Source organism: Nymphalis io, chromosome 11 (genome assembly GCF_905147045.1).
Source record: "Nymphalis io chromosome 11, ilAglIoxx1.1, whole genome shotgun sequence".
NCBI classification, from domain to species: Eukaryota; Metazoa; Arthropoda; class Insecta; order Lepidoptera; family Nymphalidae; genus Nymphalis; species Nymphalis io.
In genome coordinates, this window is record NC_065898.1 from 3392986 (window position 1) to 3418691 (window position 25706).

Sequence of the window (25706 nt, forward strand, 5' to 3'; positions counted from 1 at the left end):
TACATATCTTATAAAATAAATAAACTTAAAAAAATATTTTTATCAAGTACTTTTCTTTAAAAATGATAATGATTACGATGGTGAATGTATAGTACACTTTAACACCTGCGTGAAATGAATATTAAAAAACCATAAGCAACAAGAAGAGATTTGGAGAAGTATAATGCATATTTAAGCATAATTCGTTAAATTAAACCTTATTTATTTAAGCACTTCTATCTTATTTATATTACTTTTAAATTTTTGCTTACTCTAAAAGTTGAAAATTATTTTATGATGACAAGTACCTGCTTTTGATTAATGACCGAAAAAATGACATTGACGGTTGTTTAAGTCTATGCTCTTTACGAAACTTGTCCATTTCATAACCTATGAAAATTAAAAGCAGAGTTCAAACATAACCATTTTATCATATATTGCTGTAAAATTAAAAAATCAAAACAGGATGAAAAATGAATTGTATTTGGAGACTCACACATCTAAACAAAATTATGATAAAACATTAGTATTGAAAGTGTCCTTAGAGTCACTTATTACATATTGTGTATATAAATACTGTATTCCTCTTGATATAAAACTTTACTTTGTGCATACAACGGACAGCAGTGATAAAACATTATTGAATTTGAAAGCAGAATGTATTGATTTTATCGATAAAGACAATATTGCTTGGCAAGTAGCTGCATGTTTGTATCCAGTTATATTATTTGATGATACAATAATTACTGGTCTCTGTGCTGTTTCTAGACATATTTGTAGACACAGAACATCTGCTCACTCTTCTCATGAGTATGACGATGGATTACTTAGTTTTAGAAAAGGTTGTCTTCAAGCACCAAATGAAGTGTCAATATGGACAAAATTCTGTGAAGTGGATTTGATAAAAACTGTAAAGGAATTACTTAGTAAGGAAAAGTTAGACGAAATACCAAAAAGTTTGATTAGGTTTGAAAATCATTTAAATAAACCTGTGAAACTTCATAATATATTTAAAGTAGCAAGAGAGTTAAAAAAGGAAAATATAAAAACTGAGGACAATGTTGAACATAAAAACAGTAGTAGTGCAGATATAAATATAGTGAAAGATGAAGCCAGAATGCCCAAACATAGAAAATGGAAGTCAAATATTAAGAAAAAATCTGAAATGGATATGCCACTCAAAATAGAAGATCTTGACTTGAATCATCAATTTGCCGAAGGACCATTTCTTACCCTAGCTGACTTAGTATTACTTCCGTCATATTATATAATTGTACAAGTAATTGGTAAAGATATATTTGAATCTCTACTCCCATTGACATATAAATGGTTTTTAAAAGTTACAAATATTAAAGAAGTGATTAACTTAGAACTTTTTTTACAAACAATTAAAACCTTACCTTTACCTTCAATAAAAAGTTTAGAAATACCTAAAATAGAAGATGTTAGTCTTTACAAATCAGATCCAAAAAGGCACAATCCTAAAAGACGTTTGTTCACTAAGCCTGAAGATATAGACAAAGCTCTAGATGTTATTGAAGATGGAATGGAATTAGATGTAAGTAGTTTAGAATTTGAGACAGCTGTTGACTGGAATGAGATTCCGGATGGAGCAAATCCCGCAGCAGGCCATTTACCAGATGAAAGGGTTATAAGAAAATCCCAACAATTAGAGAACTTATGTCAAGCAGTGCTCTCCATGGCAAAGGATGGAAATTATATTGTGGATTTCTGCAGTGGCAGTGGACATTTAGGGATACTTGTTGCTCATCTCCTACCAAAATGCACAATTATATTACTGGAAAATAAGGAACAATCTCTTTTAAGAGCAAGAGATAGAGTACACAACATGGGCCTAAAAAATGTTTATTTTTTTCAATGCAATTTAGACTTCTTTATAGGAAAGTTTGATATAGGAATTGCTTTACATGCATGTGGGATTGCAAGTGACTTGGTTTTAGACAAATGTTTAAACTCAAATGCCAAATTTATTTTATGCCCATGTTGTTATGGCTCTGTTCATGCAACTGATAGGCTTGTTTATCCAAGAAGTTCTAGATTTAAAAATATGACTATTGATCAATATTTATGTATTGGACACACAGCTGACCAAACTCATAAAGAGCATCCTTTGACTGTAAGAGGTGAAAGATGTATGGCTATAATCGATTCCGATCGTGCGAGGTTGGCTGAAGAACATGGATACAAAGTAACATTATCCAGATTGAAACCTTTATCATGTACTGATAAAAATAATTTACTAATTGGCGTACCATCTTAAGGAGAAGGTTTGGAGCTTATTCCACCACACTGCTCCAATGCGGGTTGGTAGAATTCACATGTGGCAGAATTTCAGTGAAATTAGACACATGCAGGTTTCCTCACGATGTTTTCCTTCACCGTAAAGCACGAGATGAATTATAATCACAAATTAAGCACATGAAAATGCAATGGTGCTTGCCCGGGTTTGAACCCACGATCACCTTCTCCTCACAAAAGAGGAGAGGAGGCCTTTAGCCCAGCAGTGGGACATTCACAGGCTGTTACGGGGTACCGTCTTAAAATAAAACTAGATATATAATTAAGAAAACATGTTTATTATAAAAAAATATATTAACATAATTTTTTACTACTGCTTTCTTTTATTTTCTAGCATAATAATAAAAAATAACAAAAAGAGAACAATAACCACTTTAAAAGACATTCACTTTCGATGTCTTGAACCAAATTTTTAAATTATATTGAGCTAATATAAACTGGCAATATACAGATTTCCTAGACTAGTAGGATTCCAACATATATACTTTCCTCGTAACATAATTATAATATTATTAGTGAACAGCTTAAATATAAAATAACAGAGTTGTAACTAGTGCAGATATTTATATAATTGAAAATTACACATTTTACTAGAATTTTGTTATTTATATAAATAATAAATCTAATAACAGGCCTATTCTTCACAGCGAGCATATGCTATAGCAGTGCGGCACGGTATGTAGACCTAGGAACAGATAGTGTTTATTAAACAAATTAAAAAAAAAGCATATTAAACCTCATTCGATTGAATTACCTGTACTGAATCGTTTCTGTTTCCCCAAGGAATACCCTGCGTCAAATGAAACTCGCCGTCGGGTTCCACACGTCCAAAACCGCCATATCTTTTGCTGTCCGAGCACAACACTGCCTGAAAACAGTAAAGATTATTGCAGTGAGGTTCGAGTATGGTCTTACAGAATGGAAACTCGAAACTCACAGCGGAACACGGTCGTGAAATTTCGAAACGCGATATGTGACATTGTTTACAATAATTATATTTAAAATATATATACTTAAAATAGCGTAACACTGTAAGTCGGTTTCAACATTTAACGAGTGAGATACAAAGAGAATTAAGAATACAGCACTGCAGTGAGCACATCTATATAAATCATATATATATATATATATATATATATGATTTGGTCAAAGTCGAATTCACCTCATGACGTACCTACGTCATTACACGTATTTACGACTTACCGAGGAGAGCAGGACCCACAAATTCAAAGTCGAGATGACCCAGTGGTAAGAACGCGTGAATCTTAACCAATGAACGTGGGTTCAAACCCGGGCAAGCACCTCTGAATTTTCATGTGCTTAATTTCTGTTTATAATTTATCTCGTGCTTTTCGGTGAAGGAAAATATCGTGAGGAAACCTGCTTGTGTCTAATTTCATCGAAATTCTGCCACATGTGTATTCCACCAACTCGCATTGGAGCAGCGTGGTGGAATAAGCTCCAAACCTTCTCCTCAAAAAGGGAGAGGAGGCCTTAGCCCAGCAGTGGGACATTTACAGGCTGCAAACTTGGACCTAACTTCTGTTATGAGGTAAGTCGTCCAAAAAAATTAATTAATATAAAATACTGTTTACTTATAAATTACATGAATATTAATATTTATAATATTCGTACCTGATATTTGCCAGCTACGTCAACTCCCACCCGATAGTCAGTGAAGCTCTGGTAGGGATGGAAGTTGAACACGAACAAAAGTCCCGCGCGCTCGAATGCGATCACTTTGTCGCCTTCGTGCTTACACGACACGTACGCCTGAAACCGGTAATCAGATGCGTTTTATGAGAATATGAGGAAATATAAACATTTTATGCTGAACTTGATTTAATCATCCAAACATATTTTATTTTCTATTTTTTCTATCTCGTATTTGTATGTCCACAGACGTAATGTCTGTGTCTTTTGTGTATCTTATCTTTATTATTTTTTAATGTTATTCAATGTGTTTGCATGTTTATTACCAGACAGCATCACAATCTCCTTCCAAGATTAAAAAAAAGATCGAGTTAATTCAAGTTAAGTTTTATACATGCTATATCTTCTTCATAAACAAAAACGAATGTTTGTGTGTTTGGTGAGTGGTTCAATAAAAAAAATATCTTTGTATCTTTGTCTTTTAATATAAACGTTTTATCCAGACCTTTATTCTACCCATGCCGGGGCATATATGTAATATTAAAAACACCTATACATATTTTTAGATTGTGTAAAAGTCCTGCTACTTACGGGATTAGATCTCAACCAGCCATACTTCTCCTCGAGTGCATTCATATCCTTGTCGAACTGATTGAGATACTTGTATTTCAGGAGCTCGTCGTCCACGAGGTGCCACTGTCTGCGCGCGTAGTGGTACGATGAGTTGTTCCCCTGGCGGGGGAAGTCCAGCCACTCGGGGTGACCAAACTCGTTACCTGAATGCGATATTTATTTTTTTCCGTTGAAATGTTCTCGCTACTGTTTCAAATTACCACAATGATTCTGACTTGAGCTTTATATTCTAGTGTTTCGTTGTTACCAAAGGAACACTTTTTGTATATTTTTGTCAATCTTTCAATCCATCAGTTGACTATATTCCATTATCATGTGACATGTTTTTATCATTCCATGAACGGTCAAGCTAAGGTAGCTTTTATTACACATAACATAGCGTTCCAAATTAGGAATCACAAGTGTTATAGTAATGCTAAGTCCAGTGTCGAACATATCCAACTAAGTGAGATATGAGTAGCTCGTATTAATTTTTATGCGTTCAATAAAAGGAAGGATAAAAATTATTTGCTGTAAGAACAATAGCAACAATCAACGTGATGACTTTTAAATTAAAACGCATTGTTTGTATGTGTTGTTGAAATAGTGTTATGCCTCAAAAAACAATTTAATTGGCATTCGAACCTATATGCATAAAATACCCTAAAATATATGTATGGTGCGTTTAATTAAAGGCAACTGCTGATTAGCATTGATAAACAGAAACCAGTAGATTTTAAGAATAGTATGATAGTTTTAGTCTCACCAATAAAATTAAGATACGCCTCTCCACCGAGCACGTGTGTTATGAACCGAATCATACAATGCAAGGCGAGTCCACGTTCGATGATCTGGTTGGGTTCGCTCAGTGTACTCATGTGGGAGTACATGGTGGCGTCCATCAACCAGAATGCTATAGTTTTGTCTCCAACCAAAGCCTGGTGAATGTATAAAATAATGTCAGGAAATTATGCCAGTAATTTGAATATCCATGAAAATGTGTTTCTACAAATAATACGCAGCGCATATTATTTGAATCTTAACCTAAAATTAAACGTCAATCAATCAAAAGTCAAGAATTTGATGAAACAACTTATCAATATTCGTAATATCGGACAGTCGATCTGTAATTTTAAAATTGGAACTTTGAGGATTCACGATATTCTAATTTTAAAAACACATTTTTACCTGGTCATGGCTCTCAGCGTAGGCAACAGTACCCTCCATCCAACGCCGGTTAGTCAATGTATGGACGATGTAACCCATCTTCCAGTCTTCATCTCGTTCCTCCTTCAGCAGCTTGATCCACATGTCGGGGATGGCCATGCCTAAGCGGTAATCGAAACCAGTACCACCCTCGCACACCGGTCTTCCGGACGCTGGCATTCCTGATACATCCTGTCAGATTTGGAAATAATATTGTAATTAATTAATTAAGTATCCCTTTTTTGTTTAAGCCCGTCTAGGTAAGTACCACTCCCTTATCACATATTCAAATATCAAACAGCAATGCTTAGCATTGTCGTGTTCCGATTTGAAAGGTCAGTGAGCTAGTACTACAGGAATAAGGGACATTAAATCTTAGTTTCAAAGGTGGTGGTGCATTGACAATAAGAGGATTGGTAAATATCTCTTAGTGACCATTTATCATTAAGTGGACCGTCCGACCAGCCGCTATCCTATTTTATAAAAAGAAAAAAAAAACACTTTATTTCACCCAATATTTTTTATCTCATCTGAATTTATATCACATGGATTTTTTTAGTAAACATCGATCTTTCGTTAATAAGAACAAAAGCATATAAATTACGGAATTATTGAAAAGAAAACCGTGAATGGTGTCGCGGGGAACAGTTAGTAGCCTATAAAAGAATTGCTATTGTTGATGTTGAAGAAATAGGCATACATTGTAATTATTCTGGCAACTATACATTTCCCTTACACATTGCACGCGTTCATTAATCCTTATTCTGTGCTTTAGTGTGACCCGACTGATTATTTCTGGGCTGTATGTACAGTAACTTTTGATTTTTAAATTTTGAAGGAGAAATATAAAATATTTACCTCCGCAATAGTGATGGCTCTTTTATCAATGGAGTGGATGAGTTCGTTCGCCAGCATGAGGTAGACGAGAGCTTCGGTGTCAACATTCAGGCCATAGTACTCGTCGTAATGGCCTGAGAAACCTTCACCTATACCTCGGCTATGGTACAGCATGGATGTTACACCATCGAATCTGAATATTAAAAATGTCATTATTAATTGACGGGATTATGGAAATCATTTAAATTCAAATTTCTAATTCGAATAAGAAAAATCTAAGTATTTAAGATGTGTTTCTTTTAAAATAGTTAGCAATTTCAGTCGCTGAAATGTTTGAAAATTTTCAAACAGTGAAAATATCTGTTGATAACGTAAAAGTTAAAGAATCAGAAACGCGTATCACTAATGCGAGTTGACAGCCCATATGTTGCCAATTTGACTTTCGCGGAGACGCAGTGTTATGCTTACCTGAATCCGTCGAATTGATATTCTTCTTGATACCATCGAAGGTTTGACAGTAAAAATCGTAGCACCTCGACTCTGTAAAAAAAGGATTTTTATATAGGATTCATATATATTGGGTGTTTTATCACTTAAACTTAGCAAATATAAATGAAACTTACAATAGTAAAAATAAAAAAGTTTTTCGAAGATTTTAAACAATATAATTTTGTAGCCTATTTCACGTAATTCTGTATCTGTAATTTATTTGTTACTTACTCGGAGTAGTTGAACAGTCTGCTGTCCCACAAGGAGTGCGTACCCCGCGGTCCGTCGTGGAAGTAACAGGCGTTAGTGCCGTCGAACTCATTCAAACCGTCCAGTGTGTTCTTCGAGGCGTGGGAGTGAACTACGTCAAGCATCACGTATATACCCAGCTCGTGAGCTCTATCGATCAGCTGTTTTAGCTCGCAAGGGGTGCCGTACCGACTAGAAATTTATTGATAATCATCAATTAGAATTATCATTATCTAGCGACGATTTTTTAATCACTATTAAATGATTACTTATGTACGTTGTTTAGCGCTAAATAGCCGCTAATTAGCCGCTTAAATACGTATTAATCTTTTTGTCATCATTGATTTAAGATTCGAAGGAAGAAGAAAACATTGATTAAGTTTAGTTTAAAAAGTATATAGGCAAAGCCATTAGTTATCAAAATCGCCAATTCGAATTTGTAAGAAGCCGTAATTTATTGTATTACTCAACCGATTAAAAAAAATTAAATAGTGCGTAGTCTCACCTGCTAGCAGCAAAGAAACTCGTTACTTGGTATCCAAATGAGGCATAATATGCGTGTTCCATTATTGCCATCAACTGTATTGCGTTGTAACCTGCAAGTAGAATGAGAGTTTAAGCTTGGAACACATTCAATGTGGAATATAAGTATTCCTATACTTTTATTCTGTCACATACCTAAGTCTTTTATTCTAGGTAGAACATTGTCCTTAAACTCCAAATAGGTACCAACTCTTCCTTCATTTGTAGCAATTCCGACGTGACACTCGTAAATACGCAAAGATGCTGGCCTGTTCACCTTTTTGTGCTTGAATTGGTATGGCTGATGAACATTCGATATTTCATTTATTATGTACATTGTTATATAAATATATAATTGTTTTAGTATGTTTTATGGTTTTGGAAATTTTATTATTAGTTAAAAATGTATCATTAATTCTATCATGAAAAGTGTAAAAGCCTATAATAATATAGGCATTTATTAAAACTTAAGTTAGCAACGCATTGCCAGTGAAGAATGTAATACTTGTATCTCTAAAACAGATAAACAGTTTCAGATAACAAATTGGTTTGACTTTTTAATTTCCATTAAAATTTCTACATATCATATTAGCGTAATTTAAATTAACATATTCTAAGTTTCTTTTGTACCTCTTCAGGATTGTAGATGAATTGTTGATACGTAAATCCCTCGAAGGGCTTGACGTAGTTCGCCCAAGGGGACACCCTGTACAAGTGATCGTTTACAATGATCTGTACGCGACTGCCGTGCTTGATGGGACAGGAACCGTCAGGGTTTTCTGGTATATAGAGTTCCCATTTGCCATATTCTAACTTCCTAAATGGATGGCTCTTTGGGTTCCAGCCATCTGGAAGAAAAATAAGACTAAATTTAAAACGTTTTAAATAATGGGAAGTATATAAGGACATAGATTTCTTCTATTTTAATGAATAACGCTAACCACGTACAGCTTGATATGTTATGTACAGGAAAATAGACGTAGTCCTTAGATTTGAATGGGTAAATTAATAATTCATTTAATTATAATTTACGTTAAAGGAATTACAAATTTAAATATATCATTTTTAAGGTAAAATACTTACTGAAATCTCCCTGTAGATGCATGGAATGTGCACCTGGAGCCCACTCTCGCCAAACCACTGAACCATCTGCACCGAACTGTACGCCATAATATCTGTATCCCGTAGTGAAGGCCTCCAATCCACCTTCCCACGATTCAATCTTAACCCATAAGTCTTTGAAGCAGGCATAACTTAAAAAAAAAACGATTTGATACATATATAATAACACCAGTAGAGGATTGGAAAAGATGTTTTTCTATGTTGTATTCTACGGTTATACCTGCATTTATATATTTAACTTACAGATGCTAAAAGCATCTGATTGCGTAAACTGATTGCAAATAATAAAATTATAGCAATAATTTTATATAATTATTATTATTAGAACAATCGTCAACGTAAACTAATCGTCAATGTTATAAAACTATAATAACTCACTTATTGAGTTTTAAGCTTAACTTTAAGAACCTATATAAGTACTAGAAACATTTTAACGGTTTTAATTTTCTATCTCTTTTGCCAATGATTTACGTTACATCTAGGTATTGGAAAAAAAGGACTAAATCCACAAAAAAACTTGAAAAATAAAGACAAAATATTGGTCCATTGTACATTTAATAAAATGCTAGTTCATATGTGAACGTTGCAATGTTTTAATATAATGTTTTGAAAACAATTATCCGCTACAACTGTCACGCCACCTATCGTACATTGAAAAAAATATATAGACAGTGTGCCAGAAACTTGCACAACAATAAGCAATTATGCAAAGTTTCAAATCAATTAGATGCACGACGCGAGAACACATAAAACACGAATAAAAAGAAGTACTGAATATAAAAAATAATATTAATTAATCAATCAAATGTGATAAAATTCCGAGTGAAATTTAAATACTAGACAAAAATTGTTGCAAGTATTCTGTATGTTCTTCGTAGACTTATATACGACAAGTGTACCATAAGCAAGCATTCAACTGCAGCTTAATGTGAAATAGTATTTAAAATAAAACCTATGGCAAATTTGGGTATTTTATATACCGTATACCGATATATTTTATTTAGAGATCTTTGCCTTATATTTCAAAGATTTATAAACAATTTTATGGTATGTATATATTAAAAATATAGTTGTTTAATTCATTTAACAAAACGACTTGATGTACACGAGTACAACCGTCAATCAGCAATAAGTTTCGACAATACCCACTTTCAATAAAAATATATATAATATGCTGCAAATGTGCAATAATTGTTCGATAAAGCTATTATATTATACCAACACAAAATAAATAAGTAATATGTATTGTTTAATATATAATTATTTACTTAAGTATAATAACACATTCAAAGCTACAATATATTATTATTTGTTTATTGCAACGACCTCTAGTTTGACATTGAAAATGTCATTTCTATGTGGCGTAAGCAGATATAAAGCGCTACATTTTAAAATCAACTTTTAGTCTTCTTATATAAAATACCTATCAAATATAGAAAAAGAAACAATGTGTGTACATTATATACCAGTCTTTTATATTTATTTAAAACACAAACTACATTTTTAAGTACCCGTGAAAATTATATAGAAATATAAAGTACAGTACCATTTATCAAGCGCTTTACCGCTTGAATATGTAATCTCGTAAACAGAAAAGGTAACCTACAATGAAGTTAAATTTTTAGAGATTTTTGTTTCTATTTCAATAAATATCACTTCTAAGACTTATATTCATGTGTAAAAAGATAACTAAACTTACCGTCGTCGAATTTCTCGTTCATATGGCTTCAAATAACCATCTCTTTCGAATAATTTTGTTAGATCCGGCACAGGGACATCCATCGGATCCATAGCGGAATAATTACCACCCATTATATCTATGTAGGTATATATAAAAATTGAAACGAGTCTATGCGCACGCGCCGCAAAATGCAATAACCACAACCGCGCGAAGCGATAAATGGATTTCAAATAATACTAACTCAGTATATTGAGATAAATTTCATATTACTGATAATAAGGGTCAACTGTGTCAGTTTATATTATGTAATTTTATTTTGTGCTTTATTATAGGCCTTATTAGTAGTTATCGAATAAAAACACTAAATTTTATATCTATTGTGTCTTTAATTTTACTTCTGTAATACTCATTCTAAGTATATATAATTTTAAATAGATGTATATTTAGGCAGATTTTGCTTTTTTTTTTGTTCAACAGTATCGGAAATTTATATTACCTTCACAGAGCATAGCAACTGATTTTGTTTTTTTTTTATTTTTAGATTAAATTTAAGTTGATTTTGTTTGATTTATAGAATAAAATAATTATGTATACATTCTACATGAAAAATAAATAAATCATGGACATTTATATCTTATATTTAATTTATTAAAATATGATGATCTGATTACTCCAAACAGTATTGAATATATTTCTGATAATTTTTACTTCCTCTTTTTCTTTGTATATTCAACAGTCAATGTAAAGGAAATGTTTTGATTGGTTTTGTTCGAGTTTCCAAATATTTTTCATTTCAATTAGTGCAAAAGATTTCAAAATAATAATCTAATAATTTAATCTTTTGTGTTATCAGAGTTTGTTAAATTTTTAGTGTAGAATATTTTTAAAATTGATCAAATTTACAAGTTATAGATTATATGTATAATCAACAAAGGTTTATATCTCTATGTTTAATAGCCTATGAATGTAAGGCCTTCTCTCCTTTTTTGAGGAGAAGGTTTGGAGCTTATTCCATCACGCTGCTCCGATGCAGGTTGGTGGAATACATATGTAGAAGAGTTTCAGGGAAATTAGATACATACAAGTTTCCTCCCAATGTTTACCTTCACTGTCAAGTACGAGATGAAATATAAACACAAATTAAGCATATGAAAATTAATGGCTTGCCCCGGTTTGAACCAATGACCATTATTAATATAGCTTCTTAATAATTTATAAAATTATAAACCATGTATAATTTTGATGTATTTATTATTATATCATACAATTTAACTACATGCTAAGACTATATCTTATTATAAATTACATCTAAAATATATCAGAGCCTGTTCTCTTAGCTCTTTGGACTGCTTCTTCTGGTTGCAATTTCTCTTCGTCTGATGGCTCTAAGGGTTCTCCATCTTCATTTAATTTATTTTGTTTAAAATCTGTTACAATCTTTTTACTATAAACAGCATCAAATAATTGTTGAGCGGTGAATTCACTTTGAATAACATCCTCAGCTCTGTATGTAACATAGGGTTTTAAATCGCAATTCGTTAAATCGGGAACAATAAGTTCAGGAATCATTTCTGGTACTTTAACAAATCGTCCATTCAAAACATAGCCTGTATCACGAACTCCGCGTTTGTCGATTTCTAACTCGGGATTTGGCCCTGCCTGGTTCTGTTTGTGCAATCGGGAACCCCTTTTATTAGGTATAACAAATTTTCGGAAATTTCTTTTACCTTCACGGGGCGTGGTAAGTGAAATATTTCTTTTGATTATTAGATTAAATAATGAAATAGTTTTCGACATAATAAATAATTAAATCGTGAACAAAAACATAGATATTAGTTAAGGAATAAGGTTATTTTTTTGACATTAGCTGCCTGTCTTTTTTTTTCTTGCAATGCTAAAAGTATTGCACCATACAGCCACGATTTCAATTGTGATTTTTGAAACTTAATCAGTAAAACGTGTTGCATTCTAACATACCCACAGCTCATTTTAATTTCAATGTCTCTAATTTTAAAATGTTGAAAAAATCCTAAATAATCGTGAAGAAATTGCACGAAACTTACACAGTAATTGTACTTAATAATTGTATATTCTATTAAATAAAAATTAGTAATGAAGGAAAAATCTAAGTCCACCGTATGCTGTAAGTGCAGCCTATCTAGAAGTTCTTCACTAAGTTTGCGAGATAAGTTTCGCTTGCTTCCACAGAAAATAAATGATCTAAAGTTTATTCCAATATATCGTAGTAGTAGCTAGCGCCATTAGAATGTTTTTATGTCCTCATCTCGTAGGCATTAAAAATACAAGAAATCGTATTTAACAGTGTAGTGTTTTTAAAATATTTATAATAATCTGGTTAATATATAACCTAATCATTATTTTTTACTTAACTTCTCTGTTTTAACAATCAGTTAATTTCTTAAAAAGTAAAGTGTCATTTGAGTTGATGAAAATATTTTGTTAATTTGTGGTTCCTTTTTACTTTTATTTAGCTATTTGTTTTTAATTTATAATAAGAAAAGAAGATATATCGGTCAAATCTGTATAATTTATAATATTTCAACATTAAGACATTATTTTGCATGTTATAAAATTCCAAAAAACAATTCACAAATGAAACAGATAAGAATAGATTCACAAATCTTATAATATATTAAAATCAAAATACTGATGCCGATTTATAAATCAATTAAATTAAAAATGATTCCTAAACATATTAAAGAGAACCTAAATATTTGCTACCTTCTCAATGTGTAGTGTGTTGAAAACTGTAGCAAGTCCTGCCGAAATAAATTAACCTAATAGATTTTGTACCACAAAATCAGCACCACTATTTTGGCTTTCAATATAACATATTTATATTAAAATGTATGTAATGAGATATTTATTTGATGTACCTTTATATATTTTTTTTCTTATAAAGCTTATATTTAAAATCCCACAAAAATTGTTTTTTACAATTTCCCGTATAATAAATATACTGCTTACTAAAATGTTCTTTGATAAGAACTTACAATATCCATTCCACCTTAGTGTATTAAAGAAATATGCTAATACTTAAATTACATACATAATCAATAAACATTTTGTGCATTTAAGCTAAAATTCACTGTTAAAATTTATATTGGCACTATTTTGTTTCATGTAGCACCTTAACTTAGTATGTATTGGTTTGTTATCATTTTATTTGAGCTTAATACATAAATAAGCAACAAATCCAAGGAGGACTATGTAGGTAACTATAAGATATCTGTATTATTTGTATATATTAATAATGTTATGTACAGTTTTTTGACATTTAGTAAAATCAATATTCATATTTGTTAATTGTAAACATTTATAGTAAAACATTTTCAAAACATACCCGACAAAGACAACGCAATATATATATTTTTTATTGTCCAAGGGAATGTGTAAGTCTTTATATTCACGTATTTTTATAATTTATGTTTCATAACTATCACAAATTGCACGAAAATGTGCACAATAAAAATTATACATTTAATTTATTTTATACATATATTTTTTTTAGAATAAAATTACTTTTAAGAGAAACATAGTTTAATAACAAAACAGAGATTATTTTTTCGAAAGACATTAATTTTGGGCAATATGATTTAATATAAAAAAATCTACCACTTATAAATTGTTAGTAAAATAAAACAGGCTTAAACAGCTACTTTTAAATAATTGGACCCAATGTATAATATTTTTTAAATTTTATCAAACAGATATAACCAGCCATAGAACACATTTACAGATATTGAATATTATTGGGACTCTATACATCTCATTACCACAATCCAAGGAGTAATTTTGTACAATTATAATAATAAATAATAATAGTTTGTTTACTTAATTATATAATTATTTTATTACTTGTAATTTAAATATGTTGTGAGAAATGCATTAAAAGAAATTCTGTAATATTGTCGTTTTTTTAAAGGTTTGTGATAAAAAAAATTTATTCATATTAAAAAGAAAACGTTCCATAATTTAACTTTACAAATTTGAGAATTAAGGTAGTCTGAATAACATAATTTCAATAACGAATATTGTGTATTTTAAAAAAAATTAGCCCGTCTATGTGACATTTTTAATCTGTCACGTGTCAGCCGGCCTGTCGTCGTGATGGTTGGCGTCTATTTCCTCTAAGGTATCGCTGGACGAATGCGTCATGTCGCTGAGTTCGTCTATTTGTTTCTGCTTCTTGCGAACGTTCCAATGCAAACACTCCGCGAGTGAATCGAACCAGTCTGATATTTGATCCTGAGCGCATATTGATGGCACTGGGTACACTGATGTCGTTACGTACAGACTAAACAAAACCAATAAAAATATTAATTATTAATCGCCAAAAAGATTATATATTTATATTTTCAAAAATATTACTTTTGACTATATTTTAAATTGAAATACAATAATCAACTAATGCCAGGTTTCTATATTTTATATATTTGACGAATCTTTATTGTACATCAGTAAAAAATTACATGCGAAATGGAATTCATATCATCGTATTCTATAGGACGCTTTTGAAATGCGCCCCGTAGACAATTCTACCATCCATAAGCAAAACGAATCGTTTCTCAATTACAGTAACCGGACATTATTAATTAATGTTAATAATTACTTCCAGCAACCCAAATTAATAACTAAACTAAATTAAAACATGCAAATACCAAGCAAAGCGCAACACAATACATGAAAGAACAAAAATCAAAACAGAAAGCAAATGAAAAGGGGCCTATCACAATTTGGTACCTAACCAGTTCACAAACGTTACAATGATTTATTATGTATTTTATATGACAGCAGCCATTGATCGCTATTGTTTATAATTATCACAAAGCTCATCTTAAGAATAACACATAAGCTTCCCCTTAATTTCAAACAATGATTCTCCACGCCAAAGGTGAATAATAACGAGGAATAATGAATTCAGCGTGGTTGTAAAACTACCCTCCATAACCCTTTCTTTACCTATCTCCTGGCCTGAGTATCAACTGAGATCGTCCGTCGAACGATATGCTCGCCAAGTTACGAGCTTCTAGACTTAGCTTTATCTGAAACAAGCTCGTAGGTTTAGGTACAAATTAACTCTAGATTTTTATGCGCTAATGTCAAAAAAAAACAAGAGCAACGCCAAAAACGTCATTTCGAAACTATGGTCTAAAATTCGACCTTGAAATGTTTCTGATCGCGCTCAAAGAAGTTTAATTTTGAAAATGTGTTCTTATACTTAAAATCCATAATTTATAATGATTATAATATTTGTGAATAACATTGTTACTTGCCATGTTAAGAAATCGGTTCAACAACACGTCCATTGATTTTCCGTTAAAGAACAATTAAATGATAATAACACTACTAAAACTATATGTACTAAGATGCTATATATAATCGTTTACACCGATGCTTACCATATATTTATACATATACGATGATATATAATGAGACTAAATTGTAATGTATTATATAAATAAATGCTGATAGCAAAGCGTTAGTGCTTGGTAGAAAGTTTTGGATTTCATGGTACCTATCTCCGTGTTGCAACGCTTGTCGATTGCGTCCGTCGAACGATACCCACATAGCATTACGTGCCTCGGGAGATAATGCGATCTAAAATTAATAATATCAAACTAAAGTTCCGAAGCAGTTCCGATTTATTATTTCGATCTTAAGAATGGAAATTCGTGATTGAATATTTGAACTGTTTTGGTGGCTGTACACAACGACACGAAGTGGTTGTCATTATTGTTTTGTCCATCATACTATGGATGCAGTTGATTGTGTTCAGTGTAAATATATTATATTACAATGAGTATGCGTTTCCTTTCTCAAAGATCAAATTAACTAACGTTATTTACCTTTGTCTTCAACACGATACCTACAACAGCTTCTGTAACTATTACATTTATAGTATATTTTATGATAAAAAATAATAAAACTGCGCTTATTTGAAAATGCTTCTTCGCCCCGGGTTAGACATGTCAAAACTTTTACAAGGTCTGAACGCTATGGGCCCGTCTCAGAATATAGTCCTTTAAGGAGGTGGAGGTGGTACCTTGAGCTCGACGCCGGCAGGCACGACGATAGGGCGGAAGGACAGCGAGTGCGGGCAGATGGGCGTCACCATGATGGCGGGTACGGACGGGTGGATCATGCTGGCGCCCGCCGCCACCGCGTACGCCGTGCTGCCCGTCGGCGTCGACACTATCAGGCCTGGAACGAGCTCCCTTTTACATTACTCTATCTTACATAAATATCAACATTATATCTGATTTTGTGGTTTTTGTTGCATCTGGAATATTTTACTACTTTTCTTTGAAACTTTAACTAGACTTATGAAAATACCCGTTACGAACGTAACGGGTATTATACGTAAATATAAATAAACTTGTTCATATAATTTTAATAATAATATAATAATAGCAGCTACACAAAATTAAGCTTACCGTCACCCTGCACAGAGGTTATATGTTTCCCGTCTAAGAAGAGATCGATGTTCGAGAGATACGGCGAAGGCCCTCGGTCGACGACTACTTCGTTGAGAACGAGTATCGTCGTCGGCTTTTTCTTTTCCTTCCCGTCTTCAGTCGTCTTACGGAGGACGACGCATTGCAGACGCGATCTCAAGGTTAACGCTGCGTGACCTTAAATAAAATAACTAAACTGCGTGACCTTCAAAAAGCAAACATACTTTCGTTTTTAATCTAAAGCTACTTTAAATGTATTTAAATATGTTGCTTTTTAAATATTCATACAGAAAAGGATTTTATTGGACTTGGATTGAATTTTTTGTACTTAGTACTGAATATATTGTTTAATTTTAATTTCATTTGTAAGATTATATCATGCGATTAAACTCACCTTCCAAAACATTCATTACTTGATCCTGGAAGTTATTGAACTCGAACGGTGTTAGGAAACCCAAGGAACCCAAATGGAAAGCCATCACTGGAGGAACAGATTGCTGAAAAATATTTAGATAATATTATAAAATGTTATTTTAAATTAAAACAAATGAAACATACATAAAAGCAAAAACATATACTTCCAAAATTTATTTTATAAACGCAAATTAATATTTAAAACATATTAAATCTAGATTCATTATTTAAATTTAAATATATTAAAACCCTGTCAGTGGATATTATGTATATCGCATATTAGGATATAAAAAAGCGTGATGATTATCTTTGATGGTTAGTTACGAGGTCTACTTAGTTCTAACTCACTCACTTGAAACAAAGAACTGGCGTGCAACAAGGTTCCATCGCCACCGAGGCATATGATGAAGTCTATCTTATCCGTGAGGTCATCGGTGCCGGCCCGGAATGTCATCAGCCGCTCTCTGACTGACGAAAAGTCACCGTATTCTTTGAGTAATGTGTCATCAAGCACCGCCGCTTCGACGAACACTACCATGCTTTTGTCCTAAAAAAATATACGGTAGAATATTCATTTTCTTTTTTTTTTTTTTTTTTTAATGATAAAAGAAAAATCCGGTCATAAAGACAACGCTAGTTATTCTAGTTATTCTTTTACAAACAACAAATTAATATATATAATTTTTTAAGTTTATATCTACTTATATTAAAAATGCGAAAGTAACTCTGCCTACCTGTTACGCTTTCACGGCTACACCACTAAACCGATTCTGATGAAATTTAGTATGAAGCAAGCTTAAACCTCAAGGAAGTACAAAGACTTGTGCTTTTTATACTTAAATCCTGTCCCGCTCCTAAAACGTGGGCGGAGCGGCGGGCGAAAACAAAATAAATTAAATTAAAATAAAAAAAAATGCATAATATTACGTAATTGTTTTTTTGTTTAAATCTGACGAGTTCAATAAATAACTTTGAGTAAATTATAATTAAAATAAAAAAAGGAAAGGAAACGCGTAATGCGTTTTTCCAGCGATAAAAAAAGGCTCCCTCCCACCTCGAGACAAATATGGTATAAGGATCCCAAGATCCTCTATTTGTAAGTTGATAAATTTCCTTTCCACTTTTGCGCAACGCAACAATAATTTATTGTTATGCTTTATAGGATCCGTCCTATAAAGCATCAATCAATCAATCAATCAATCAACAGCCAATCGTTGTCCACTGCTGAACATAGGCCTCTCCCAAGGTGCGCCAAAGCTCCCTGTCCTCCGCCTTCCGCATCCAGTTGGTGCCCGCCACCTTCTTAAGGTCGTCGGTCCACCTGGCTGGAGGGCGCCCTACGCTGCGCTTGCCGATTCGCGGTCTCCACTCTAGGACTCGTCTGCTCCAACGGCCATCGGTCCTACGACATACGTGACCAGCCCACTGCCACTTCAGCCTGCTAATTTTGCAAGCTATGTCGGTGACTCCGGTTCTTTTCCGGATAATCTCATTTCTGATCTTATCCTTCAAAGATACTCCGAGCATAGCTCGCTCCATAGCACGCTGAGCGACTTTGAATTTGTGGACTAGTCCCGCAGTTAGTGTCCACGTTTCGGCACCGTATGTCATGGCAGGTAAGACGCATTGGTTGAAGACTTTCGTCTTCAAACATTGTATTTATGTGTCTCTAAAGCATAACAGAGGTATAAAAATAAATAGAGAGCATAATATGTAACGACTTCGTTTACTATGTAAATTTATTTCGATTTTGCGATTCATCATTTTAAAATCAGCGAACATATAGTTTTTACTCTTTATATATACATGATTTTAATTAAATGAAACGAACATTATTAAAGAGCATGAATTGCATTCTGCACCGCGTTTTAAATTAAAATAGAGTGAAATTAAATTTCTAATAACATTCACATGTATTTACTTTTTATGTTGCTATCTAATAAATGAAATGAGCATACGTTACAGGCTTTAAAAAGGTTTTTCTTTGTCGTATTGTGCATATATGAAAAAAAAATCCTTGTTGTTCTAGTAGCTAGATATAAGGCAGCAGATCAAAGGGTTCTGGGATTAAGTACCAGGTCGGGCTAAAAAATAGCTTATTGGGTTTTTCAGCCCAAGAATCTCAGTAGCAGAAATGTGTACACTTCCATGCCTCGGAAAGCACGTAAAGCCGTTAGTCCTGCCCCTAAACTCTTTTCGGTCGTAACGGACTGCCGCCCGCATTATAAGAGGAAATACACTTTTGTTAGCCTAGCGGCTCGACTTGATCACGTGATAATCATCTGCCGGCCAGGCTGGCTTTAGACATTTCTGCTTGGACTCTCGGTTGTGGCGGATAAATAATATTTCAGTCTCAGTTTTGATTCCTTTCTTCTATTTATGTGTGTAAATTGTACTCGTCGATATACGTTTACTTTATTGTTGTATAGTTGTTTTGATTTATCTCTTTTAAAAAAACCTATTTCCATACTGATTTCTAATACTTGCTATTGTGTTCTGTGTTTGCGCACACACTTGTGCACTATAAATGCCCTGCGCAGTTGGCTAATATTTCTTGAGATTGGCCGCCGTGATCAAAATCAGTTCGGAGGTCATCATTTAAAAAAACTATTATTTTTTTAACAACTACTTTGTTAAGCGACTGTAAAGACATATCAACCAATTAAGTCTATTTAGGAATATTGAATTTATGTTATCTGTATCAGATTATCGAAATTGAGTCGGTCATTGCACCACACATAGTAACACTTGATTTATGATAATGTTTGTTTAATTTTAATATCAAACCAGTTTAAATGTACATTGCCTTTTATTTATTATAATATTGATTAAAATTCGAAGCAACTTTAGGAAATATTATATAAATATAGCGCAATCGAAAGGCTGGAAAAGACTCGCAAAGCAAAACTATAATAGACTCCCAGTGCCTTCGATTTTTTAGCGTTAATTCCATAATATATATATCTAAGTTATAATCGAGGCTACTTCTATATCAAATTATATTACGAATGATTCAGGAGTTTATTCGTGTGATACAGATAGAGGAGATAATTTCGAAAATTTGTATTTATAGTAGAAGTAGGTAAAAGTAGGTAAAGGTACTTCTTAAGAATGTTTTTATAAAAGTCTACAGCATAAGTACTGCTATAGTAAATACTAGTATCGCATTTTTTTTTTTTTTTTTTTATATCGCCGGGAGGGCAAATGACTCTACTCCACCTGATGGTAAGTGGTAGTAGAGTCCAAACGCGACGACGGCCAGTACAGACGGGAAAAACGTTCTGCACTAGCCGCCTTCGCCTTGCCGGCCCGCAAGATGCCTCTTCACGCCTCGTTTGAAGGAACCCGGGTTGTAAGAGGAGGGGAATACGTGAGCTGGTAAGGAATTCCATTTTTTGGAAGTGCGACAAAGAAAGGAGTTGCCAAATTTCTTTGTTCGCGATGGAATTGATGTCACAGTTAGGCGGTGACATCGAGAACCAGCCCGCGTGGACTTAAGAAGGAAGGGGGAAGCAGGAATTAGAGAGAATAATTCCTCAGAGCACTCGCCGTGATACAGTCGATAGAAAGCGCTCAGTGCTGCTATCTCACGACGCAATTGTAAAGGTTCAAGGGTGTTTGTGACCTTTACGTCGCCAATAATGCGTACGGCACGTCGCTGCAACCGGTCCAAGGCCTCAAGTAGGTACTTAGCGGAGCCATCCCAAAGGTGCGAGCAATATTCCACGCAAGACCGTACCTGTGTTTTGTACAGCAGGCACAGTTGTTGTGGCGTGAAAAAGCGCCGCACCTTGTTCAGAACTCCGAGTTTCCGTGAAGCTGTTTTTATAACAGCCTCGATGTAATCCCTTGGACTAAGGTCGCAGCGAACGTCAATCTCCAGCATGGCGATTTTGCTTTGCATCACCAGCGGAGTACCACAGAGGGAGGGAAGAGGGGAAAATGTTGACTTTTTCGCCGTGAGAGCGCATACCTGTGTTTTCTTGGCATTAAACTCAACAAGATTATCAGAGCCCCATTTGGCGATGAGATCTAACGTCCTATCGAGTTCAATGACAAGATTCTCCCGCCTCTCCTCAGTTTCCGCCCGCCCAGCCACTGCGCGTCCGTGGTATCCACCATGCACTGTACTATCATCTGCATAGCAATGTATGTTCCCAAGGGAGAGCATATCATTGATATGCAAAAGAAAGAGTGTGGGAGATAGCACAGATCCCTGGGGGACCCCAGCATTCACTACATAGAATTGTGAAGCGCAACCATCTACTAAAACACGAAGGCTACGCTTGTGTAGGAAGCTGGCAATCCAGGTGCATAGCTGAGCAGGCAGACCATATGCCGGTAGCTTGGAGAGAAGACTTCTGTGCCAGACCCTGTCGAAAGCCTTGGAGATATCGAGGCTGACAGCCAACGATTCTCTACGCTTGTCGATAGCTTCACCCCAGAGGTGTGTTACGTACGCTAGAAGATCACCTGTGGACCGTTTTGGTCGAAAACCGTACTGACGATCATTAATTAGACAGTGATCTTCTAGGTAATGGATCAGTTGGTTGTTTAAAATCCGTTCCATCACCTTACAAAGTACTGAGGTGATAGCTATTGGCCGATAATTTGCCGGGTCAGACCGATCCCCTTTTTTGGGAACCGCTTGCACATTAGCTCTTCTCCAAGCCTCCGGCACACTTCCCGAAGAGAGAGAAAGTTGGAACAGGCGCGTTAACACAGGAGACAGCTCCGCTGCGCACTTCTTCAGCACTATGGCTGGTATTCCATCGGGACCGCTAGCTTTCCGTACATCAAGTGATTGCAGCTCCGCACGCACATCACGTTGCCTGATTTTTATGTCAGGCATCGTATGGCCACATGCAGGTATTGTAGGTGGCAGTGCACTACAATCATCGATGACGGAATTGTCGGCAAAGAGTTTAGCCAGGAGATCAGCTTGCTCTTGCGGACTGTGAGCTAGCGATCCGTCCGGATTTCTGAGCGGTGGCAGCGAAGGTTGGCAGAAATTGTTTTGCACAGACTTGGTCAGACGCCAGAAGCTACGGGAGCCCCTAGGATGCGAAACAAGGTCATGACCAATCTGTACAATGCGCTGTGCATCCGCTCTCGTGTATGCCTTTCTACAGGACTTGGAATTTTTATTATAGTTTGCTTTCAGTGAGTCAATGTTAGATGCCCCGCTAATGCAGCCGTTGATCCACTTGCGATATGCCGCCTGCTTAGCTGATACAGCATCGGCACATTCACGAGTGAACCAACGGTTACGCGTACTCCTACTGACGAGATCTGAGCTAGGAATGTAGTATTCCATTCCCAGCATGATCTCGCCAGCAACAGCAGCGGCACTAGCTGTCGGGTCATTCCCACTGAAGCAACGTTCCTTCCAAGGGACCGACGCATAGTAATCGCGCATACCGTCCCAATCCGCCGACTTATAGTGCCAAACGCGACGTTTGCATACCGCTAGTGGCGGCAGCTTGGCCTGTGGCACTCTGGTAGAAATAAGGCTGTGATCCGAAGAGCCAAGAGGAGCCTGAACCACAACCTGATATTCCACCGGGTGAGAAGTCAGCAGAAGGTCCAGTAGAGAAGGTGCTTGCCCATCAATGTCTGGGATCCTGGTGGGCTGATCAACCAGTTGGGTCAAGTCATGTGTGAGAGCAAAAGCATGAGCAGTCCTTCCAGCATGGTCAGTTTTGAGGGATTTCAACCAGGATTCGTGGTGAGCATTAAAGTCCCCCAAAAACACCAATTCCGCGTTAGGAAATTGCTCTTGCGCAGCATCTGCCACCCGACTAAGATGGTCAAATAGTCGGCTTGTCTCCAAGTCACCATTGTGGGATCTGTAGAGGCACACGTAAACTCGGCTCTGACGAACCAGGTCCACACGTACCACCAACATGGAGAAGGAGGGGTCCTCCAAGCAGCGCAGTCGGTGACAGCAAACATCCGTCCTGACGAACAAGCATACTCCGGCTTTCGCTTTGAAGGATTCTTCAAGCGTGTAGCCGGGATAATTAAGGTAGCTGGTATCGGCAGGACGGAGTATTTGTGTCTCCGTGAGAAACAACATTGCTGGCCGTGCTGTCTCGAGATGGTGGTGGACAGCGTTGAGGTTAGTGTGGAGTTCTCGGATGTTAGAGAACTCGACCTCAAACAGCGAGGGTATGGTGGGGGTGAGCACCGCTGTACGACCGTTATTTCTTTTTTGTTGCGCCATTTGGGAGAAATTAAATGGAAAAGAGACGTGAAGCGAGCGATGTATTGCCACGATAGGGATGGGCAAAGTGTGGAGGCGTGTTTCCCCAAGTGGTTGCCAAAAGGAAAAATACACTGACCCGCCGGACGGAAGGGCCCCCGAACCCCCCCGGAAGTGGCCGCCGGGACCCCACCTACCGGTCACCAACCGGCACGACGGTCCACCCCGAGATTATGCGTGGCCTGGTGGGGCAGCCTCACGAGCTGGTTAGGCACGCTCGGGCCCCTGTACTATGCCACGGGCGGCCAGCGGAACAGCCGTTTCTTCGGGTCTCCCTGACCGGCAGGTCAATACAGTTTCCCCCGGCATTGGTTCAACAGCCGTCTCCAACCGGACCAACACCCATCGCGGCAATACTCGCTCGGGCTCTGGCTGTACGCTGGCTGACCTCGAAACGCGGCTGCAAGCCACTTCACGAGTTTTTCACCATGCGTACGGTGGTAACAAGCCAGGCGGATGTTAGCATCCTACCACCAGGCGAGCAGATGGTCGCTCAGATATCCCTTAGTCGCCTCTTACGACACCCATGGGAAAGAGAGGGGCAGTGAAATGTATTCTTTCTCCGTCACTGCATTATGATGTAAATTTTAAAAGGACAAAGGTACAGTGGAAAGCAATATTATCCGTTTCGAAATATCGCTTGCGGTTCATTCGGCCAATGTAATTAAGGTGAGTCTAGTAGCGGCAACCTTACCTAATAACCGTGTTCGATGATTTATTGTGAGTTTACTTAATACCGAACCTTTTATATCTAAGTTATTTTATTTCTCTCTGTACATGTGAATTGAGAAATTAAATTGATTGAAATGTCGAAAATTGGCGGAAAGAGGCTCGCTCTACGTAACTCATAGATCATTTTCAACTCCACGCCATTAATTGATGGATCATAACCATTTAATAGATGAAGTATAAGGTAACGAACTAAATTCAAATCGTTTTTTTTAAATTAGACAATAAGAATGAACAGTTAATTCATACAGCCGAAAATTATAAATACGAATTATTTTCCAATAATCAATTATTTTCAATAATCCAATGCATTACGAGATAGGATAAAAAGACTGTTAAGTATTTAAATAGTTCTTCGAGTCAGTAACTTACTTCGCGGTCTCTAAACTACTAGCCTCGTGAAAATTCAACGATATATGAGTCAGGGGATTCCCGGATTTGTTGAATAAGTCTAGTATTAAGGGGCGGCAAAACATGAAGACTTTTTTTTTTTTTTTTTCTACATGGAGTAGTGGAGTAGCATTCTTCTATAGGCACAGAGCAGCCAAGATAATAATTCCGCCCCTGATATTAGTTCATAGCAAAATACTTACATGAACTAGCCAATGTACTAGCTGGACGAATGGCGCTAGTATAGTCGCATCGTGGACCTTCTTTATGACGAGGACTGTGAGCGGCGGCTTGTACCACGTGAGACGCTGAGACGCCGGGTCCTGGATCTGCCTAAAAATATCAAAATTATTCAAATTAGCTAGTACTAACACCAGAAAATAAAGAAAAAAATGCTGCTCTTAAAATAATATCTCATAGAGAGTTTGATAAAATTATAGCATTTTCTATAATACGAGTATTTTAATCCTACTAAATTAGTTAAGGGTGTTTAAAAAACAGTGCGCAATTTACAATTTAAATTCAAATTTCTACAGGATGACAGGAAATAAGATACATTCCTTGCAAAGATTTGGAGTAGAGCACGTTTGCCCCAATTTAGTCGTATAATGTAGTCCTTACTGAAACTTAGTAATATCTGAGCTATTAAAGATTTAAGGGTATCAAGTTAAAATGAACCTCAGAAAATATCGGGTTCTAAATATTAATTTGTTGTTTTCTATAACAGAAATACTTGAGACCAAAACATCTCATATCATAT

General features: G+C 35.4%; 4 protein-coding genes across 12 annotated transcripts in view; 1 reads left to right on the top strand and 3 right to left on the bottom strand.

Moving 5' to 3' along the window:
- The first annotated feature begins 365 nt into the window (after positions 1–365).
- LOC126771841 (glutathione S-transferase C-terminal domain-containing protein homolog) lies at positions 366–2611 on the top strand. Its single transcript, XM_050491975.1, has one exon. It carries the CDS (start codon positions 446–448, stop codon positions 2258–2260), a length of 1815 nt encoding a protein of 604 aa, XP_050347932.1. The 5' UTR covers positions 366–445; the 3' UTR covers positions 2261–2611.
- Positions 2558–10902, bottom strand: LOC126771838 (1,4-alpha-glucan-branching enzyme). The gene is made up of 14 exons (XM_050491968.1): positions 10688–10902; positions 8950–9119; positions 8497–8714; positions 8023–8167; positions 7850–7940; positions 7327–7536; positions 7075–7146; positions 6628–6799; positions 5752–5961; positions 5330–5501; positions 4543–4727; positions 3934–4071; positions 3053–3166; positions 2558–2983 (listed from the first exon to the last, which is right to left on the bottom strand). Exons 1-14 carry the CDS (start codon positions 10798–10800, stop codon positions 2933–2935), a joined length of 2061 nt encoding a protein of 686 aa, XP_050347925.1. The 5' UTR covers positions 10801–10902; the 3' UTR covers positions 2558–2932.
- Positions 10903–11903: 1001 nt separating this feature from the next.
- On the bottom strand, positions 11904–12556 carry LOC126771883 (39S ribosomal protein L41, mitochondrial). Its single transcript, XM_050492046.1, has one exon. The coding sequence runs from the start codon at positions 12464–12466 to the stop codon at positions 11978–11980; it is 489 nt and encodes a 162-aa protein (XP_050348003.1). The 5' UTR covers positions 12467–12556; the 3' UTR covers positions 11904–11977.
- A 641-nt stretch (positions 12557–13197) lies between these two features.
- The window catches only part of LOC126771858 (NAD kinase-like), a 43119-nt gene continuing 30610 nt past the window's right edge, over positions 13198–25706 (bottom strand). For 5 of the 9 annotated variants that reach the window (XM_050492004.1, XM_050492011.1, XM_050492007.1 and 2 more), the window contains 7 exons: positions 25150–25279; positions 17915–18109; positions 17543–17645; positions 17128–17325; positions 16737–16894; positions 15653–15735; positions 13198–14987 (listed from right to left, as the gene is read on the bottom strand). In XM_050492004.1, coding sequence (XP_050347961.1) covers positions 14774–14987; positions 15653–15735; positions 16737–16894; positions 17128–17325; positions 17543–17645; positions 17915–18109; positions 25150–25279 — 1081 coding nt within the window. In that variant the 3' untranslated portion in view covers positions 13198–14773. Of the gene's footprint in view, positions 14988–15652; positions 15736–16208; positions 16292–16736; positions 16895–17127; positions 17326–17542; positions 17646–17914; positions 18110–25149; positions 25280–25706 lie in introns of all 9 variants that reach the window. The other 4 variants (XM_050492008.1, XM_050492010.1, XM_050492005.1 and 1 more) reach the window with 2 other exon arrangements.

Excerpts from the sequence above, each read along its gene's own strand:
- LOC126771841 (XM_050491975.1), top strand. The coding sequence starts at position 446 with ATGAAAAATGAATTGTATTTGGAGACTCACACATCTAAACAAAATTAT.
- LOC126771838 (XM_050491968.1), bottom strand. The coding sequence starts at position 10,800 with ATGGGTGGTAATTATTCCGCTATGGATCCGATGGATGTCCCTGTGCCG. Across the intron at positions 8,715-8,949 it reads GCATCTACAGGGAGATTTCA|ATGGCTGGAACCCAAAGAGC; the intron begins GTAAGTATTTTA and ends TTTTTCTTCCAG. Across the intron at positions 5,502-5,751 it reads ACGCTGAGAGCCATGACCAG|GCTTTGGTTGGAGACAAAAC; the intron begins GTAAAAATGTGT and ends TACATTCACCAG.
- LOC126771883 (XM_050492046.1), bottom strand. The coding sequence starts at position 12,466 with ATGTCGAAAACTATTTCATTATTTAATCTAATAATCAAAAGAAATATT.